This window comes from Crocodylus porosus, unplaced genomic scaffold, assembly GCF_001723895.1.
Source record: "Crocodylus porosus isolate Cpor-Errol unplaced genomic scaffold, CroPor_comp1, whole genome shotgun sequence".
NCBI classification, from domain to species: Eukaryota; Metazoa; Chordata; order Crocodylia; family Crocodylidae; genus Crocodylus; species Crocodylus porosus.
Genome location: NW_017728925.1, coordinates 14,910,875 through 14,933,305, shown reverse-complemented (window position 1 = coordinate 14,933,305; position 22,431 = coordinate 14,910,875). Strand labels below are relative to the sequence as shown.

The 22,431-nt window shown below is 45.0% G+C and overlaps 1 protein-coding gene across 1 annotated transcript in view; it reads right to left on the bottom strand.

The window, feature by feature from the left end:
- Positions 1 to 17,403: 17,403 nt before the first annotated feature.
- Positions 17,404 to 22,431, bottom strand: part of OLFM1 (olfactomedin 1) — a 29,980-nt gene continuing 24,952 nt past the window's right edge. The window contains exon 6 of the mRNA XM_019540914.1: positions 17,404 to 19,163. Coding sequence (XP_019396459.1) covers positions 18,489 to 19,163 — 675 coding nt within the window. The 3' untranslated portion in view covers positions 17,404 to 18,488. The remainder of the gene's footprint in view (positions 19,164 to 22,431) is intronic.

Genomic DNA, 22,431 nt, shown 5'->3' with positions numbered 1-22,431 from the left:
TGCCCTTGGTGCCAGGAAGGCTAACAGCATCTTGAGCTGCAACGGTAGGAGCATTGCCAGCAGGTCCAGGGAAGTGATTACGCCCCTCTATTCAGCACTGGGGAGGCCACATCTGGAGTCCCGTGTCCAGTTCTGGGCCCCCCACTCCAGAAAGGATGCGCACACATTGAAGCAAGCCCAGCGGAGGGCAATGGAAATGGTTCAGGGGCTGGGGGACAGGACTTAGGAGAGGCCGAGGGAACTGGACTGATTTAGTTGGCGGAAGAGAAGACCGAGGGGGATTGAATAGCAGCCTTCACCTCCCTGCCGGGGGTTGCAAAGAGGATGGAGCTGGGCTGTGCTCCACAGGGGCAGATGACAGGACAAGGAGCAATGAGCTCAAGTTGCAGCAAGTTGAGGTTGGATATTAGGAAAAACTGTCTCGCTAGGAGGGTGATGTAGCATTGGACCAGGTCACTAAGAGAGGTGGTGGGGTCTCCATCCTTGGAAGTTTTTAAGGCTTAGGTGGGCAAAGCCCTGGCTGGGATGATGGAGTTGGGGCTGGTCCTGCTTGGAGCAGGGGGTTGGACGAGATGTGACCTCCTGAGGTCCCTTCCAACCCTCATTTTTTATGATTGTCTATGAATCAAAGGTTAAAAGCCAAACTTTCAAAGGAGTTCAGCCTTGCACAGATCCATGGATGTGATGGGTGTTCGGCACCTCTGAAGACGAGGCGGCTGTATTGCTACCTGTGACCGCAAACACGTGGCTACACATGAGCACATAGGACCTCTTTTCAAGCTTGGCACACAAGCACTTCATTCTCATCTCGTCTTTTCAAAACTGCTTTCTCCCCACTGGTTCATAATGTCTTCCCTTTCCCTGCCCTTATTGCATGGTCTGGTACCAAGCCACTTTCACTCCTGCATGCAAGACTTGGACCTTATGTGTCTCCAGGGTGTCGGGGCACTCGGGGACAGACCCTGAAAGCACCTGAGAGCTCACAGACTCCATTGACTGCAGGGTCAATGGCAGATACTCTCTGTCTCTGGTGATAAGCACTTTCCAACCAGATTATCCATCGGTATAAAGCGGCACAGCTCCATTGTAATACCTAGACTGGGATCCTGGAAAAAACCAGCAAGGTTCAGATGCTCAGTGGGTGTAAACTGGGGCAGAGTTGGACTGAAGTACATCTGCTGAGACAATGGCCTGATCTAGGAATTACAACACTTGAGCAGGTTTAAATTGCTGGAAAAAAGCAGTTATGCTAATGAATAACCAGATCCCTCCCAAAAAGGATTCATTTACCGTGCAAACAATCCTGTTTAAAATGTTCCTGATTCTTCCCCCCCACAAATGTTCCAATTCATTTTTTTTCATTTTTCCCCCTCTTTCCATTTTATTCCTTTTCTAGAGGAAAAAATTAAAAAGGTAGAAGAATAGAAAAAATATATATGCAATACAATATTTTCAGTTAAAAAAAAAAATCAGGCTTTTTAAAACCCTTAAAAAAAGATTTAGAAAGTTTTGAAAATGATCACGCATTTTGTTCCTTTTGTTTGGTTTTGTTTGTCATCAAGGTCTAATTATAACATTGTAAATATTATGTTGGAGGGCTTTTATTTTTTTTTTAAACACCTTTTCAGCAAATTGTCTCACATCTGTTATGGTATCTCTAGTTGAACCAGCAAAAATCCATAGTGAGGATAGGTCAGGCCCCATACTGTGATGTGCTGAACACGCTCAGCTCCTGTTAAACTGGTAAGGAGGAGACCAAAACATCTTGTCTTGCAGAATAAATGTCTAGGTGATGGTACAGGATGTATCTATTCCTCATTGCTTTTTCTTGGTTTCATTTGGATAGGATATGTCTGCTGGCAGATGGGAGTGGGTTGCAGGATTATTTGACTGCTACCTATTTATGGCAGACTCACAGTCTTCTTCTGTTCAACCAGGGCAACTGTGTATTCAGAGGGACATGGCCATGCAAGTGGAATATTGCTTTTCTTTATCATAGTCATAATGAGAAGCCTGTGCCAAGCCCAACAGGTTTTCAGGACAGTTTTGCAAGCACTGATTTTTAGGCAGCTGTCATATCCCTGTCGGAGTACAGCATGGCACCCAGTCCAAGGCTTGTGGGCAGAAAAAGGGGGTTTGTAGCAACAATATTGTCGCTTACTAATATTTTTTGTGTAACCTTTTTTTCCCCTGCAAGGCCCAGGGATAATTTAGTCCCACTTGCGCTTTATGTCAAAGGCGTAGGAGTGGCTGAGTAGGTCTGATTCAAAATTTCCTGTCTAGCTGTTTGTAGTATATTAGGTTTGAGCTGTCGTGGGAAACATCGGCTTTACCCGGACCTTTTCAATCGGGAAAACAGAATACCTGGAAAACAAGACGTTTCACCGGACTCTGAAACCTTTCCCTTTGGACTTGGTGCTGCAATGCCCCAGGGGAGCTGCGTTTCAGCTAACGTATATGTTCAGCATCCTCTGCAGGACCACTGCACTGCATCTCTCAGGGGGCATCAGGGACCGCTTGCAGCAGAAATATTTTGGGATTCAGATTTTCAATGAAAAGTTGAAATTTTCCATTGGTAAAGAAGGAAAAAAACCCCCCCACACACAGCATTTTCTGACCAGTCCTACTGCTGGCATCTGTCCCAACAGGGATTTCACCCACTGCTAAGCCCTTGCTCACACATGTAACCCCATTAAGACCAAGCAGACTAGTCCTCTGATTGCTCTCTGCAATCCATCTATTCTAGCTGGGAGATTCAAGGTAATCTTCATGGAAATGTAGGCTTCTAAATCCCTTGCAGGGCTATGAACGTCTGACATGAACAGAATACATCATTATTAGCTGGTGGCGTTTGATCCTAACTGCCTAATCCTTGCGCGAGCAGCTCTTATGACATCCCTGAGTCAAGCACATCCTGGAATATAGCTCACTGCCTCATCTCTTGTACTTAATGGGGCTGTCTGGGGAGCCGATGTAGGTACAAACTTTTTATGGTATCTTCAGTTTGCCCGTGTTATTACTTTCCTGGTGGAAACAATATGATTTATCGATGCTTTTTTATTTCCCATCGGTTTATCCGGTACTATATGTGTAGGGAAGATAAACTGTCTCATTATTGTCCTGATCTCTAATCATGTCAGAGTTTCAATTACTGTAGCTTCTCAGTGGTGGCACAGTGACATTTTTTTTTTTTTCTTGGACTCCTCTGATGAAGAAAAAGAAGGAAAAAAACGAATATGTCACTCTGCGCTCCCAGCTTTAAAATAAAATAATCCTGGGCTCTTCTGTGGGAACAAGTTGCAGCGACAGAGCTTTCCTGCAACCTTCATTGTGTGCCTTTGTTTGCCATTTCACAAGTCTAGCTTCAGAAGGGGCAACTCTAATACATATGAGCCTGTATCAAGTCCCTAATTCTGTGAACATTTAAGCAATTTTGGCTACATGTGGTGTCAGCGAACCCGGGGAGACTACAGAGCGCACAGCTGCCTGTGTGTGTTCGCAAGTTCAGCCGTTTACGAAGGATCAGATTATAGCATCCTGCAAGATTCAGTGTGCACTCGCCAATTTTGAAGCTGCAGCATTTGAACCGTGATGAGAGCCCAGGATGAACAGCTCCATTTCCTGTTACTAATCACCTGTAGGTATCAGACCAGCTCTCCAGCTGGTGCATATTAGCATATCTCCCTGGAAGCCAGAGGATTGATTTTGGTAGTATATCATTATTATGGCTATTATTTGTTTTCACGGCAGGATCACCCAACGATCCCAGGCAGAAGCTCAGGCCATTAGGCATGGTATAGGCGTATAATGAGGAGTCATCGTCTACCCCAAGCAGCTTACAGCCTGCACCTAGGCCATTCAGGTTGTCATTATGTCCCTGGGAGAGGGCGACAAGGACCACAATCTGTTTTCAAGGGTGTGCTCATATTATCCGGCCCCGATTTGTTTTCCCCCCGCTACGTAGCAAGCTGATAAACCACAGGCAGGCAGAAACTTCTGAATCAGCCATTGCACTGCAAAGCAAGACAAGGTAGCTCACACAGGCTTTTATCCAAGGTGGATGGCCACATCCCACCGCAGCTGCGAGTATTGTCAACTAGAAACCTTCCACTGGCTCGAGGGCTGGCCTTTGACCTAGGCGGTGGGCCAGCTCCGGGGAAGCCTACAATGGGCAATCATTTTTTTGTGAATAGTGTCTGCTTTGCCAGCACTCCTCCTCCAGGCTCTTGCACTAGCAGGTGGTCCTGGCTCATGCCAACTATCCCATTGACTTCAGAAGAGCTCTTAGCCCAAGAAAGAGCATACCGCGGCTGCATAGCTTGGCAAGATGGGGCCGTCTCCATCGGCGTGCACCCTACGGAGAACCTAAGCGCCTATACACAAGCCCCATTAAGCCAGGCAAACGAGTCCGCCGCAATCCATTAGTCAATGGGCTTCTTCATTACCTGCATACAAGACGGCATTCAATATGTAGGACAAACACTTCACGGGAAAGTGCCTGATTTTCGCTTGTTATCATTAAGCGAGTGAATAATACAGCCAGATGCTCTGAAAGAGCTGACTGAATTCATCAGCTAACAACAGAGAAGCCATAATGACTATACATATTAAATCGTGAAAGAAAACAGAGGATTAATTTCAACACTTAATTAGAGCACCTCTAATCTTCCCCCTCGTCAGTATTTTCCTTCTCTTCCCAGCTCGGTTTTGTCCGCATCTGCTTGCCGTGCACATCGTTTCGGGAGGAGGGAGGTGTTAGATATGACAATGTGTTTATTTTAACAGATTCTTTTTTAGGGCTGTGAGTACATCCTTGCCGCCGAGGCTCGGTACTCTTGTTGCTATGGGATAAACTGATCCAAGTTCCCAGGGTTGAGCTCCTTTTTCTCCTTTTGCTATCCCTGTAACTCCATTGTGGTGCTTATTACAAAAGCGGGGAGACTTCAGGGCACTTTGCTGCTCCACCGTGCATGCATAGGGGAAAGGACAGACACTGCCATGGTGGACAACTCTGTCTTTAACTCCCCTCTTTGCCTTCATTTACTTTGGGGGATATTTCTGGTGCACAGATGCCAGCAAATATGAAGTGTGTGCAGGCTTTTCTTGCCCAGGGGCAGATGCTTGAACTGCGTGTGCAGCACCTGGTTGTCATCTACCTCTCATTTTATAAGGAGGCTGCTGCATTGAAGAAGATCCTCAGGGTATGGACAAATGAACACATTACAGTGAGTTAAAAGCAGGCATGAACTTATGGGCATCAGCTGCTGCTCTTGTGGCACTCTGACCCATAGTAATTAAAGCTAACGAATGAGGCACAGTACTGTAGCCCTGAATGAAAAAGGTCAGTCACTGCAGTTTAGCTTTTGCTTAGGGGGAAGAGTGGGCATAAATTTCATTTAAAAGGGGGCAGGGGCTTGCTGGACATCGGTTGCTTTGCAGTAACTGTATCAGGCACCCATTGGTCTGTGCACTCAACTTGGGTGAAGTGGTTTTTGGAAGCACCGGTGAAACAAAAAGTTGCTTTGATTCAAAAAATCAAAGTGCTTCATTTCAGTGGGCATTTAAACCAAATGTCTAGTTTTTACAGGGGCAGGGCAGCTCCAGCAGGGCTATGACACTCGAGGTCCACTAGTAACGAGAGCTGCACCAGAGGCTGAAGGACTCCCACAGTTACTCCGAACCCCAAATCCATTGGGATCTGGCACCTGCTTCCCGACTCGAGGGAGCAGTTTGCTCTGCATCACTCAACAGGATAAAGATTACCTTGTACTTATGATCCAGAGCCCCCTGCCAGGGCTTTCCAGGTGGAGTCTAGGGTATTATGGTGGGTACTTTGCTAAAAAATAGTGTCTAAGGGCTCTTATCGGGAGAGGACACCATAATGCCAATAGGTATATAATAATATAGTAGTTATGTTGACTTAAGACCAAAATGAATACCACTTCCATTTAAAAGAAGATACTCAGGAGCAGGGAAGGGGACTGTGTCTCTGGTATCCTGTTACCGACAGCCGGCAATGCTGCATGCCTACAACAGAAGGTTTTAAACCTCCATAATATGCTCAATGAGGTAGTACTGTGCTTAGGGGAAGTTTCTTCCCGGCCCCGAAAGAATGATTATCCTGTGTCTTAATGCATGGTGACAGATTCCCCTGAGTTCTTGTTTGTCAAGAAAGCTGGTGCTTTTTTCAGGGTTTATCACTGATGTCATCCTTGTGCCAGGCTAAACGTGCCCTGGTCCTGAGCCCCAGGACAGCGGGAGAAATAGCGGTAGTGCTGCCACTGATGTAATGAAAGTGAACATTTTGCAGAACAGGAACATCTGGAAGGCTGTAAGGAACTTGCATTCACTCTCATTACCGCAACCCAGTGACGATGGCTGGTAATGAGAAGTCTGCTGGCTTTTCCGGTGGCAAAACCCAATTCCGTGCATTTTGAAGCTCGGGTATTAAAACCAAGTATGAAGGGCTGAAATCTGCAGAGCAAGGAACAAAGCCCCCTTTTATAGTATGTACGATCCTGTCCTGCCTTTTTCCGCTTTGGAGAGATGTGTAGCACCAGGGTGAATTTTAGGAGGCCCGCACGGCTATAGGTTCGGAAATACGGCGGATCTTCAGTGTGACCGGCACTTAAACACAATACAGGGTAATCTTATTGTATATGCACCTTGAAGCCCCTTTGGGCCAGGTGTGGACAGTATCCCCTGCACACAGTCATGTGTTTTTCTGTGGCTGAAATGAAGTAGCAAGTCAAGGGCCCTGAACTTCCACATTTCCTCCCTGGCTCTTGGATCCAAACTCAGGTTGGAAATACAACCGCAGATCTAACCCCATATGATGATGTCCTAAGTTCCTATCAGGTACCAATGCCTGTGCAGAACATGATGAGATTGAATTGCCAGGTCACGTCTGTCTTTTTGGGCATGACCTTTTGGGGAATCCTTGCCATCCATTGGAAAGAAATGGTGTCATTATTGAAGTACGAGGAGGAGGAGAAAGGCAAGGAGACCACACCAAAGAGGAAGGGTCCATATGACAATGCACACTCACACACAGAAGGAGATAAACTCTGCCCCAGAGACCTTACAATGCATGTCTTTGCAATGCTCTCAAGAGGAGCATCCATCCCAACATGTCCACTGGGCTTTGGGAATGGGCAGATGCAGATCTGATTTCAGAGCTTCCACACCGGGAGCGTGCTGGATTAGGTATTTTGGTTCTACCTCTTATGGAGACACACAGGGAAATCATTCAGTGTCTTTGCTAGCCTTTCCACTGATTTCTACACATGCTGTTAAGGCCCTAAGTATGTTGGGTGGAAGTACGGGACTGGCACTCAAAGCTGGCACAACGTTTTCACTTGCACTGCCCTGATCCTGCTAGTGCTCTGTACTTGCCATCCACCAGGATTGTGCATTAGAAAAAAGGAAAGGCTGCTTGGATTTAGGCCTGCTCCTGGAAACTACAGGGCCTTGAACAGCGAGCCCGGGCTTGACACAGAGCTATTTCACTCTGGTTATGACCACTTTGGGGCAACTGTGGTATCCAAAGCAAGGAGAGCAAGTAAAGTACAACCTCCGTGGATGGCTGTGTCTCATCTGCCCTGGACTGAGTCTCTCTTGGTTCACCTACATGACTGATGAATCATGGCTGGAACGTACTTGAAGATTTGACCCTTACAATTTGGCCACGGACCCCGAGTTGGTACCCAGACCTGTCTCCAGGTGGAGGTCCAAGGGAGCTGAACTGCTACCTCAGAATCCACAATTCTCCCTTCCAGGTACTGCTGGGCTGGGGCTGGAAGGAGATTTATCTTCCTTGTGCTAGTTACCAGGATGATCTACGGAGCCTGTCACTTCTGCAGCCTGACTATTGACCTCTCGATACTCGGGTAACAAAGAAAGGTGTTTGCCACTTCATCAGGAACCATAAATCAATGCTAGCCCAAAAGACGAGGCTGCAACAGGATAACCCACCAGCACCGCATTCTTTACAAAGAAAACCTGCCTGAAGAACATGAAGGGCAGAGGAACCAAAGTGCAAACATCAAGCTAATGCCTGATGCCTTCATTCAGGCACAATATTCATCTCAGCCAGAAATTTTGCCTGGATGAAACCGAGTAAAGGATTAAGGATCTGGACTAACTGAGATGCTGTGCATACCTCTATACCCATCACACAGGGTGGGTATAGTGAGGCACAGAGATATCAGCAGTTGCCAAAGTTTCAAAGTGAGTCAATGAAACCAGAAATGTCCCTTCCCAGTTCAGTACTTGGATCACAGGGGCCACAGCCCCTTCTCTGATCAACCAGGTGTTGGCAGCCTCCGCTTTGAAGCCGTGATTCCTATTTAAAACCCAGCCCGTGCCACAGAAAAGAGTTTTTTCCTGATGCCTTCCTTACAAACAGGGCACGACGGCATGCCCTTCACAGGAGGTCAGGACCCCCGCAAATTACAGTGCAGCTTGTAAGTTAAAATCCCAGCCCAGCTATTGAAATTCATACTCGTGGCTTCACGTTGCTGAAATACAATAAAAAGTTAATTGAATATCTCCTTCAAGGGGAGACCTCCTCGAGTTAATGTCAGCTTCTCTGAATGACCCTTTCGAACCACAGTTTTTCTTTTTTATTATGGCATGCCAAAGCCACTCTGATGGAAAAAGGAGACGGCATGTGCCATGGAAAAGGAGAACTTAACATTCATTGAGAGAGACAGTGCCTTAGTGGAGCACAACTGGTAAATGTTACATTGCCACAGATGGCAGATTTATATTCCTTTCCCCCCACGGTCCTTTCTTGACATCTTAGGGGATCTAGACGTGCATGTCTGAAGAGAGACTTATATTTTTGGTGCAGGCTGGGATGAAGTTGTAGGTAGTTTTCAAATGTAGGCACCGTCAATTGGAAACTCAGCCCTTAGGGTGCTCAGGAACATGTTTTTAGGCACATGGAGGACGATTGCTTGGTACATTACAATGCCTTAAAGAAAAGATCTACACAACTTCTTCTCCGGGCACTACTTCCTTGGGGACATAATTACTACTGGTGCATTAGAGGCATGGCAGGCTCAAGGTAGCAGATGCCTGAAGGTAGCTAATCAAAGAGAGTATCCTCCAAAACTGGAAAGATTGATTGCATTACATGTTGTACCAAGGTGAGGCCAGAAAAGACCATGCACTTGATATGAGTATAAACAGAGACAGCTCCGAACCCGAACACTAGCTCTCATGCCATTTTACGGCTTTGGACACTGCCTGCAAATTCCCAACCTCCTGGTTCCCTCCACTGAAGGGTACTGAGCACACGTCTCTGCCTTTTGTCCCAACCTGCCATGGACAATTCTGCCACAAATAATTTACTTAATTTCCCCATGGCAGCAATTTTTTTTCTTTCAGTTCTTTTTTTTTTACTTTTTCGGACAGAGTTGCTTAAAAAAAACCAGCAAGGGGAATATAAATGACATGTTCAATACAGATCAGCTCGTGGCTTTACAACATCCCAACGAATGTAGGGATTATCAAAAGTCCTTAGCACTGGCTGAGAACAAAAGCCCAGGGCACGCACTGTGAATGAGCTGATGTCTGTCATCTTCACGGAGCTTTCTTTCTTTCCAAAGCCGCTTCTATCAGTTTTTCCGCCTAGGTGATGACTTGATTCTGGATACGGTTTCTGGATACAATAGCCCCTTAGCAGCAAGGTCTTCAAGTCTGGCCTCGGGGACCACTTTTCAGGGAGAGAGTTATTCATGTGGGTACCAGGGATCCTTGCATTTTGACTTGGGGCTTGCCACACACTGGGCGCATGTACACATGCAATGAATGCTATTTGGCTTATTATTTAAGTTGGTCTAATAAAAGATATCAAATTCACCCAAAGAACCTTGTCTGCCATTTGGCTATTTGGCATATACAGGTAGTAAATTTGCTGTGCAGTACACTGGACTAATATACTGCGTGGTATGCTTCTGCATGTATAGATGGTGATGCTTTACTGAGCAGTAGATTAGTCTACTGAGCAGTAAAGCATCTCATGTAGACACGGCCACTGATGACAGGCTGGATTTCATGTCCATTAGAGTCAGTGGAAAATTGTCATCAGTTGGAGTCATTGGCTTTGAATGGCTTCCTTGGTAGGGATGCCCACATTGATCTGGTTGTCGTGTGTGCAACACACCTGAGCTAGTCTTAAACCATTTAGGTTGCTCACCAATGACACTGAAGCCTGTGGCAGCCTGAGGCTCACTGTTTGCTGCAAAAACCCACAGGAGCTTGAAGAAGGGATAAATTAAAACAAAGGAGCAGGGAATACTTTAGTTTTAGGAGCCCACTGGCTTCTCAGTGCATGTGTTTCAGGAACACGTCAGAAAAAGAGGTGAAAGTAGTTAGCATGGTATTTAGCGGAGAACAAGGGATTTAACCTCCAACACAACAACTGCATGATTTCCTGCGAGTCCAAAGGAGTCTAGAGGGAGTCTAAATGGCAAGAACAAGAGTGCTGAGGAAACCAGAAGAAGAAAGTATTCCCTCATCTTCTGCTTCTTCCTAGACGTGGCTGGATTCACCTCTGGGTTTAACACCTGACACCAAGAGTCATTGCAGGATCATCAGGTGACCTCATCATTCCCAATAACCTGCCATATTTTTAGAGGATGTGTAGAGAAATGCCTCCTTCCCCACTGAGACAGAAGATCATTTGTTGTTCAAAAACACTGAAGTGGGTTAGGAGCCTACGTCCTATTTTCAAAAGCAAGCTAGATACTTAGGTACCACATCTAGCCTTTGACAGTAGTCTTTAACTTTTGATAGCAGCCTTCTCCTCCCTGCAGGGGGTTGCGAAGAGGACGGAGCTGGACTGTCCTCAGTGGGGGCAGATGACAGGACAAAGAGCAATGGGCTCAAGCTGCAGCAAGGAAGGTTAAGCTTGGATATTAGGAAAAACTTTCTAGCTAGGAGGGTGGTGAAGCACTGGAGCAGGCTCCCCAGAGAGGTGGGGGTGTCTCTATCCCTGGAGGGTTTTAAGACCTGGCTCAACAAAGCCCTGGCTGGGATGATGGAGTTGGGGCTGGTCCTGATGTGAGCAGGGGGTTGGACTGGATGTGACCTCCTGAGGTCCCTTCCAACCCTCATTGGGCACATCTACACATCACTGTATGGGGATGTTATCACTGCACCATACTTTAGTGCTTCCTTTTGAAAGTACTAAACTACAGTGCAATAACCACCCATCCTGCACTGTACGGGCGGCACATGCTTAGATCTCCCCTCTGCGTCATTGTAGCAATGCACTATAAGCAGGGAGCACACCATTACAGCGATATAGCTAGTGATCACGTGTAGACCCGTGTGATTGTTTTGTCACCATAGCGCACCATACAGCAACACAGCGCATTGCTGCATTGCTTTAGGGTGACGTGCTGGTGTGCCCATTGAGTATGATTCTGCGATCCTCAAAGGTATTTAGGCACTGATTTCCCATGGAAATCACATGAATACTTTTGGAGAACTGGGACCTTAGGCATTACTTTTCTTTGCAAGTCACTGGCAAGCTGGCTTATAAGGTACTTTTGAAAATGCTACCCAACATTTTGTTATCTAAGTTCAACTTAGCGACGTTACAGTGACTTCAGCAAGGCATACTTACGCACCGATGATTTTCTTCCCTTTTCTACCAGCCAGTGTATTAACGCAGGTAATAGAAATTTCAGGGAAATTAGGATGTGTATGTGTGTTTCATTGCTTTGTAGAAAGGCTCTATTTTTCTTTTGCATTTAGTATCTTTTTGCTCCACTTCCTCAGCCAGCAGCTTGTGCAACGCAGTGAATATAATCCATACCCATCTAGCTGTTATTAATTTATGAAGAGCCTAGCTCTGTGGTGTACCGTTCCCCGATTTGGAGGTGCTGGGTAGTCTCATCTCCCAGTGCCTTTAACTTGAACCATGGGCACTCAAAAGCTAAGATGGCTTTGTAGGAGCACGTCTATAGTGACTTAATATAGCAAAGGATGCAAAGATTTGTTTTTACTATGCTGTAAAAGTAGAGTTATTAAGAAATCAGCTTATAATTGCCCTCTTAATGATGCCTAGTCTTCTGCACTCACTCAAGGAGAAACATTGCTATTGTACCTGGTAGAAAAAGAGCAGTCTCATTGACATACTTTATGACTTTATTAAAACTATGGATTTTATATTAATAACTATACCATCCAAAGCCATATTTTCCCAGTGAAGGAAATGTGTGCGTTGGTCTAGTTCCAAGATAATTTGTAAACATAAAGTATTAAAAGGCTCAACAATTCGAAAAGTTTTAATTGGAAACCCAACAAATTGCCTTGCAACATCTTTATGCTTCAATATGGAACTCTCAGATAATGAGGAGCTAATTAAGAGGCCAGGATTCCTTTTTTTTTTTAATGATATCTGTCTCCATATGGGCTCCTCAATTGCTCCTTGCAGAACTAATGAAGGTTGTGCAAGTAACAGCAAAGAAAGGAAAGGGATTTTCTTTTTTTCTTTAGCTTTAAGTATAATGATAAATCTCAGCAACAATCCTGGTGTTACGAGAAAACCCCTCTGGGGCAGGTGCCTGAATGAATTTTGCTGAAGTTGATGGGGGCTACTTGCATGGATAGCTCCTCTTCAGCCTAGGGGGAGCAGTCGCCTCCTATATACACGTGTTTGAGGCGGTGTGTGTGTTTAATACGCCATCGTTAATGCACATAGACTTTGAAATTCATGAGCCAAATTATCAGCTTTGACTCCTGACTATGTCTGCCTGTCTATGACTGAGCCTGTAAAACTGTGCTTGCTCCCCTGGGTATATAAAAGTCACCATCTGCACACACTGCTGTGTAGTTTAGAGTCAGTGCAGTCTTTGCAATTTCAGCGGAAGTCAGACACGTAAATAGGGATGAATACCACCATAGCTCTCACCCAAAGCTCCTGGCTGTATTTCCAGGTGCTGGGGTAGTTTAGCCCTGCATTTTTCTGCACCTTACAAGGACAGGGGCTGCCTGTGAAAGGCACCAGCGAGCTGATCTGAGACTGCAAACATTGCCCAATTATATAGCTTTGTTTCATAGTTTCATAGATGTTAGGATCAGAAGGGACCTATTAGATCATCGAGTCTGACCCCCTGCCCTGGGCAGGAAGCTGGGGTCAGATATTCAGGCACGGTGCCTGCATCCACTGCTGGAACAAGCTCGTTGCATCACCCAACCTGGGTGACTATTTGTTGAAAGGAAAGACAGTCTCAGGAAATGCAGGTAATTCTTGTTCATGTCCCACTCCATGTTTCTAAGGCACTAAACTGTCCAATTTGTGGCTATTGCAGATCTGCAGCAATGCTTTTCCGTCCTCGGTGCTGAGAGGAGGGCCCTGCAATGCAATGTGCAGCATGCAGCGGGCGAGCAGTGCTGGAGAAGTATTCTGCCACGCATCTCGGGCAACAGTCGTGACTCACAACTATAGAGATTGGATGGGCTGGCATTTTGTTCAAAGGATGAGGTAGGGGGGAATGAGGAGGATGTTGAAGTGGACGAGCAGATTGCGGGACGAAGGCAAAAAGAAGCAGGAAGGGAAAAAATGGAGGAGAAACGTGTACAGAGACACGAGTTGGGAAAGAATGAGGTGTGGGAAGAAGAGAAAGGTGAACCTAAAGAAGGCAAGGCGAAAGACGGGTGCAAGATGGAAAGAGTCTGAGGAGAGCCTGTGTAATGGAGAAGAGATCATGAGAAGAGGAGGTGAAATGGGTAGACACAAGAGAGGAGACCGAGCGGATCTCCTCTCCTTAGCTAATAAGCATTAGGAGCTTTCTTAAGAACGAGCAGAGGGGAAGGAAGGCATCCCTAAATAGGTACTTTTCTTCTTCTGCCTCACTCAGCTGAGGGCAAAGTGCCTTCAAAACCTGGTGAAAAAAGGATGCCAATGTGGGCTTTCCCCACGTGGTAGGAGGAGTGATAGACACCCTCCATGCCCAAGTGCTTTGCCCCCTGGAAGACTATGGGGTAACGTGGTGGGGCACCATGGGAAACAGCTGTAGCAAAGGCAGGGAGGCCTCAAAACTCATGGAAGAGGTGATGTCTTTTATTAGACCAACTAGATACTTGCCATTTATGTGCATGAAAGGCAGGAAAGCATCTTTACCTTGCCAAGACCGAAAGAGGGAAGCGCTCTGCTGGGCTATTGCTCTTCCTTCTGATAAGGCGAAAGGCTCTTCTTTCCATGAAGGGCCATACATTCCCAACTCCCTAGAGGTGAGTGGGCCAGATGCATCGAAAGATGCAGGTAAACCAAGTATGGATGTCAAAAGTGGGCAAAATTGATGCAGCTTAATCAGTTATTCAGCTACAGAGCGGGGCCTGGAAATGGCTGGTATAGCCAAATGCATTGACTAGGCTCTGGAGCCTGCTTAGCACAAGGCACTCTCTTCACATCAGGTTGAAGCCTACAGGAATATTTGGCAAGGTGCTTTTAAATGAACCCGTGGTAAAAAGTTAACGTGAGAGGCTGGTTTCTCCACTGATGCAATTCACTGTCTGCCTAGGAGTCATGCCAGCAATGAATACAACTCAACGTGCCTCATACACCGAACAGCGAAGTCACTTGTGGACAGACTGTAATTCTTCTGGGACCCGCTTACCTTGAAATAGCTCATCAACTTGAGAAATAATGCACATCATCAAGTATATGGCCATATGGCATCTACTTCTAGAAGAGGCACAACAGGTAACAGGACAAAGATGCAATGCCGTTGACCACTTTTCTCATCACATTGACTTTGGGTGTGCATAATGAAGAAAGGTATTCAGAATTTGTAATGCTCAAGGACATTAAATGGATGCAGCTATTAAATGGACCACGCTAGCAAAAAGGATCAAGATGTGGTGTAGAGGCCAAAGTAAGGCATTGTGTAGCACACAGCGAGTGAGCTGTGCGAGTGAAGTATTCCCATACACACCTCAGGCAAGAATTGTAATTCAAAACTATAAAGTGAATGAGAAAGATGAAGAAAGAGATGTTCTGATCAACATGAACAATTGTGCAGTGGATGCATTTTTGCACTGAAGCATTGAGCAGGGATCACCTGTTAATGCCAAGAGGGCAAATCCTTAATCTTTTTTGCAGTGATGATATGTTGCACGTGTTCAGTTGCCCGTGACTAGAGGCCTCCAGCTGTCTAAGCCAGCAGCCAGCACCATCTCCCATGGCAAACCCTTTCCAGAGTTCCCTGCTAGACAGTTAAACAACGTGAAAGCAATGTATTGGCATCCACCTTACTTAACTGGGATGTTACATTGGTGACAAACCAAGCCATTTAACTGTTTCTCTCTGCTTCCTTTTTCAAAGAATGTAAACTTATTAGAGTAGAAACATTTCCTAGTCCTGCAGGCCCAGTCAAAGATCAGTACGGTCAAGGCACACCAACTTCTGTAGCCAATGCCACCAAGGGATACGAAGTGGCTAGTGTCACGTATGACTATCTGGCTCCCCAAGGCTGAACTACTAGATTCCTATTTACAATTAAAGGTACATATATGAATGTATAGAAAGGACCCTTAACCTCTTTGGCCCTGGGACTCGTACTTAAAGTAAGAGCTTTGAATGCCACAGGGCTCACAGATTCATTGCTGTGAGGGGCTGGAAGGGACCTCACGAGATGATCAGGTCCAGCCCCTCTCGCACTGTGAGTTCAGTTAATAGCAAAACAGAAACGCTTACAGTTTCTGAGCAGAATTTAAGTGTGCACATGACCCCCATTACTCTAGCAGCAGAGTATCTTCCAATCACCAGTGCAATTTATCTTCCCTGTAAGGCAGGGGAATATTATCATCTCCATTTAACAGGCAGAGAATTGACCGAGAAAGTGGATCAACCTGACTTGCCCAAACTGAGGGATAAAGTCAGTGGCTGATCTGGGATCCAAACCCAAGTGTCTTAAATCCTGGTGAAGTAACAAGTCCAGTAGGGTCCTGACATGAGTAAAAAAGAAATCCATTGGCCATTTCATTGTGACAAGAAGCATCCTCAAACTCTTCCCAGACTACCTTTCAAGGCTTCCAGAAGGGGTGTAGGACTCCAGCGTATAGTTTTTCCTTCTCCTTAACTAAGCTGCAGTAAATTGAATGATAGCTGCTGGTCACCAGAGACCCTGGAGAGTGTATTGCCGCACGGCTCTATGTCTCGTGGCACAACGAATCAGCTGAGCAGTGATCAAAATCAGCAGAGGACAAGGTAGGTTTTGGGCATCTGGAAAGGTTCTGCATCAGTTGGGGAAGAGCAGATTAGGGTGTCTGAGGAGCATAGAAAGGATCTGTTTAAAGACAATTCAAGAGCACTTAGTGGGCATGTCTACACTTCTATTAATGCACCTTAGATCCTGTTCAAAGGATGTAATAACTAATAATAAAGTTCAAATAAAGTTCAAAATAAGTTCAAATAAGGTACTAACTAAATGCACAGTACCTAGAGTTACTGCGCAGTAGCACCAGTGCACATTTTTTTAGTGACGCTTACTGTACATTAGCCTAATAACACTAATGCAGCGGGCGATTAGCAGAGTTTTTGCCATGACAAGCAACATCAAATGGAGCAGAGGGGCTGTGATATGCTCGGGGGCAATTGGAGTCAACCATGGGCCGTGAAGAGCATTGGGGCACCCTGGATTCAAGGCCTAAGAACAGTTTTACTGTTTTAAGCTTGTAGAAAAACAGTCAAATAAACACTAGACGGGGGTATGGAAACAGTACAGTCTCAGTCTTGAAGGTATTGTGTTTTAATCCCTGATGAATGTGATGGGCAAAGGGGCTTCTCCCACTGGTAAATTCAAATTAAGTGATATTTTTATTGTCTTGGTTCGGTTTGTTTTTCCCCAGGATACTGAACAGGATAGGCTCGGCGCTGTTGGGAACAAAAAAGTCCATATTTGCTGGCAGTGAATCGATACAGCATCAGCGAAGCTTTCTTTGCTGCCTCTTGTAGTAGAGACTGTATATATGAATTAAACCGAGGAGTTAACTCCTTCAAGCAATATCTACAGAGAAGGCTTGTGGCAGACTATACCCCAGGGGCTGAGCACAAGGCAGGGATGCATCTCCAAGGACTCATGAACAGTGATGAATACCGCATAACCTAAAACCAGAAATGAGTTGTGCAATCGGATAGAGCATCAACCTGATTTTCTTTTCTACATCGCTCAAACAAACAAGCATCTGAAATCCCCGATGCAGCTACCCAGAGCCAGCTATTATACCCAGTAGACCAATTTTTCCTATAGTTACAACCTTGGAACTACCATGTAAATCAAGCCAGTTGCACAGATATAACCGGGAAAAGAATTAGACACAATAATTTTCTGAAATTACACACGCGCGCACGCACGCACGCACACACACAGAATACACAACAAATAAAGCAAGGAAGTCTCCTAATATTTTTATTGTTCCTTAGATAACTGTGGATAGTACAAAGTTTTCCTCTTAAAAAAATTAATTTCCTTCACACTTCCATATTCAGAAAGCTTCATGTGGGAATCCAACGCCACAGAATTTCCACGGAAGCTGTAACCATCAACCATAATGCTATGTATATATTATAACAGTAAGAGATTTTTTTTTTTAATTGTCAACATGAAATTGGTTACCTGTGTATAAGGGTGAACACTGATTTTTTTCTCTTTTCAGCAACAAAACCATCATTTATTAGTCCAAACTACGTCATTGCATTTACAACATCCATTGCATAAACTGGACATACAAAGTTTTGCCACCTCTGGTAAATAACAGACATACATTATACAATATATTTGCTGAATACATAAGTTCAAACAATATGGGTACAACAACTTGTTCATAATACATACTTAAACCATCGTGTTTAATAGTTACTAAGACACATATCCATGAGCTACTTTGGGTCTCAGCACAGTTAATCTAAGTGACAAAAACACAATTGAGAGACAGTAGCTGCAATGAGATGCAAGTAAAACTAACCAGTGTTAGTCTTAACCAGACACCAAGATAGCTCCTCATGGGTCAGCTTTTCCACTTAGAAATACAAATCACACATCCATCACAGCTGACCATGATATAGGAAAATGTCCATGCAACCCACACACAAAGAGAGAGAGAGAGAAAGAGAGAGAGTCCCCAATGATAAGCTTCCAACAGTCATTGCCTTACTTCTTTAGTATGTACTATAGCTTTTCTATTGGAACAAAAAAACAAAACAAAACCCAAAACTTAAGTGTATCTTCAAGTGCAGTTCCAGCTGCAATTACTCTTATTATTCTTAAGTCTATAACACAGGATTGGACTTCTAGAAATGTAGAGGTAATGCTGATCTGTCATATTTATGCTGTAGAATCAATCCTCCGTGAAGTTGTTCTTTATTTTGGCAGCTGTTTGTTTATTTGATTTATTTTTAAATAAGTGTGTTTCCTCGATATTAGTAATTTTGTTTGTTTGTTTGAAATCAGTTTCTAGACAAGACGGGACTACAATTCGTCAGACCTGATGACATGGAAGAGGGTGACATTGTAAAGTATTTGATGCCCGTTGTTCCAGGCATAGAGGGCGCGATCCTTGGGGTTGTAATCCAACATGGAAATGTGCGAGTATTTGTTTTGGAAGGGGATGTCGATGTACTCGTATGTGGAGGCGTTGGTCTGGTACGCGTAGTGCACCTTGGTTCCTCCCGAGTACCCGTTGGTGACATAGAGCGTGCCGCAGATGATGAAGGCCTCCCCGGCGCTGCGTTTTGGGTAACTGGTGTTCCAGGTCTGGAGGCTCTGCAGGGTGTTGGGGTCCAGCTTGCTGATAACAATGTTCCCCGCGTTCTGGTTGGTGGCGTAGACGGCCCACAACCCATTTTCATCCACCATGAGGTCAATGTCAGAGTGCCCACCCCAGGCGTAGTGGTACATGTTGTTGTAACCAGCATAATCCAGGCTACGAGTCTTGAGGATGGTTTCTGTTTTCAAGTCAAACCTGATGATTATGTGGCTTTGGTATTTGTTGAAATAGATAGAGCCATTATAGACCACTTGACCAGTGCCAGACCAAGGGTGAGGGAGTCGGTGAGAGGTGAAATTGTCTGTGTTCATAAAATCCGCCATGGATTTGTACTCTCGGACAAAACGGTTGTTGTGGTAGCTATCCATGTACCAGACCTAGGTGAACAAAGGAAACATGCGCTGTTATAAACAGACCAAGAACCATCATTATAAGTAAGCTGGGGGGATCTTTTTTTCCACCCCCCGTGCAAAGAGAGGTGGGGTTACAGGTCTGCAAATTTGCCAAAGAAAGGGAGAGCGATGCTAAAAGATAATGATCTGGAGGCAAAACTAGGGAAGCTTGTCTCAGAGAAAAGACTAGTTTTTCCCCTTCTGTGTCTTGCCACACTTGTGAGGAAGGGGGGCCAATGTGTGAAACGACTCTTGCTGGCTTCCCTTGTTCGAGGAGCGTAGCCGGCTAGCTCAGCAACAGAGCACGCATCCTGCTTATTCAGAGAGCGGCGTAGAGGCTGGCAGTTATTGCTACAGCATCTTCTTGCAGAGACACCAAGTGTCCAAAGGAATGCAAAGAAAATTGCAAAGGGGAAGGGCTTTCACTGGAAAGGGGTTGCATCTGGAGTGTGCCACCAATGATTAACCCCCCCTGCAAAAAACCCAGGCCCACTATCTAAAAACCAACTCAAGGAATTAATTTGTGTGCAAAGGCTTCCCAAGATGGCTTATATCTTCCCAGCAGCCTCGCAGTTTAAGCTGTTGCCTTGAAGTACCAGGTGGTTGTCACTGTCCTTTGAAAGGGCAATTAACATCCGACTGGATAAAAACCAGTATATTAGGCTGATGCCGCCTTTGCTTCCCGTAGGCCTCATCATGGCCGCATTTATTAAATAATATCATCTGTTGTGTGGAACTCCATTAATTTGGCATGCAGAAGAATATGAATGCGATCGCTCATTGTCACAGAAACGGATTGGGAAGTCCACATCGGTTTAAAAACCATGCATTCCTGCACGAAGAGCTCACAGCCAGGCTGCTGGTATACAACAGACACAGACATCAAAACCTCACTATTGTTAGGTTATTGCTGGACGGTGAAGATATTTTAAATTATTGCTTAAATGCCAGTGCACTAGGGACACCGTCTAGACTCTTTACAAAAGGCTTTAGTCATTTGCAACCAATGTTGAAGCAAATTACAAAGCAATATAGTTAGTGTGGAAAAGAGAGATCTGTCCTGTTAATGACATTTTCCACGCATCTGCCTAACAATAACACAGCTGCTTGCTACATCAGGAATCATATGAGCGGGAGGCGAGAAAAGAAATTAAATAGCAGTGAGCATGCATTTTTAGGGCACGGATTTGTATGCGTCCTTCAACAAATGTAACTTTGTACCGCCCGTCCTTTTGTGACAAACCTGAGAAAAATCAAGTCAACAGTACCACTGTTTCCACGGTTATAATATGTCATCCATTAGGTAACAGATGCTGCACTGGGTGCAAAGACACATATACTCTGTGTGGCTGCTTATTTTAGAGTAGCAAATTAATATGAGATGTCTACAAAATGCTTGCGCAGCTCTTTCGACTTCCTGGAGCAGAGCCCAGCTGTGAAGTAGTCTTTGATCATGGGTAGAGGATACATGCATAGCTCTGATCCTCAATACACCTCTCCTGGAAGACCTGGGAAAGACGCTAGGAGGTCCCAGAAAGAGCAAGATCTTGATCTCCTGGCTGGCAGGAGGAAGCCTCAGGAAAACAGGCATCGAGTTTCCTCTTCCCAGGTGGAAACTACTGAGTTAGGGCTTCCATTCTTTGGATTAAAGAAAACCCTACATGCAACTGAATGTCCTCGGAAAGTATAGCAAGCCTGAAACAAAACTGAAACCCGAGTTGTGTTATTGCTCTGCTGCTCCTATTTCATTATTGGTCATTAAAAAATACTATGCACCAAACTCTGTCGGCGTTTTTTAACTGTAAAAGCAAAAGCAAAAACACTTGCTAATGCTAGCATTTGGAAGTGGCTGGATCTGATGAGATTTCATCCTCTGGCAAATGAGAGATCGAGAGATTGGTAGGTAGCATTGCCTCATGCCAGACACAGTGCAAGCGGACTTTAAGGAGGCTTCTCCCACACGTGGCTTCGCCCGTACATCTCTCCCCCAGACTTAAATCCACCTGCCGCTTCATTGGTGGGCTTCTCCCGGTACTCCCAGTCATCCCCTATTGTGTTCAATGATTTTACATTGGAGAGAAACAACTGACCATTTAGGGACCAGGGCAGAAGCAGCACACCAAAAACTCATTATACTTCGTGGCATAATCCAGATCTGACCTACAGTTCAGCCACCACTTGTTATCAGATTCACACTGTGCCACACAACCCTTGAATTCTCAGATTTATAGGCTTTAAATTAAATCAACTGTAAACTATATACACGATTTTTGCATGTTTATAGGCTTTAAATTGAATCAATTGTAAACTATATACATAATTATTGTGCATGTGTGTGTGGGCACATGCATATGTGTGTGCATGCATTTGTGTGCGCACATGCGCACACACGTATCATCTGCTGTATGGACCTCCAATAATTTAGCATGGAGAAAAATATGAAGGCAATTGCTCACTATCAAGAAAATGTATTGGCAAGTCGGTATCAGTTCAAATGACTCGCTTCTGTTTCCAAGTTAGGTTACTACAACAGAACAAATGCCTTAAGATCTCACTTACTACTGGATGGTGAAGCTGTTTTAGATCATTCTGTAGCTATACGTTATGCATTTCTCAATTTATATTTATTTCTAGATATATTTAAATTTATCAATTTTGCACTGCAGTCCACAGAAAAACCTTGTCCCTCTGCTAATTATGCTGAAAAAATACCTGCTGGGGAAAATTACCTGCAACAGCTATTGAAGAAGTTATTTAAGACCAATAACTTTGAGAAGTTGCTAGGAGGAGCAGAAGGCCCTCAGGTGGGGATCAGGCAAGTGATGGGAAAGGTAAAAGGCCTGATTCTCCTTGCATGGTAATGAGAAACAGGAGGAACTCCCCTCGTGTCCGTGGGCTGGGTGAACATCTCAAATGATAGCCCATGCAGCGAAGGCTGCATTCACCTGGGAGCGAAAGGAGAAGTGACGTGGGCAGAAAGTGCTAATCCTGCTCCACAGTTATGGTGTCCAGGAGGTTAAAGACGTGATACTCAACGCAACATGGATCCTGCATCATCCCATCCACTTACTGATTGCAGGCTCACAAGCCACTTCGAGTCGACCTGGCAAGTCATAGGCTGCAAATTTGAAAAAAATGCCAGCACATTTTAGCATTAGCGGGACCCAGGCGGGCCACAAAATAAAACAGGCCTGTTCTCAGAGCCTAAGAGCAGGTGAATAAAGAGCAGCGAGATACTGTCCTTCCACGGCAC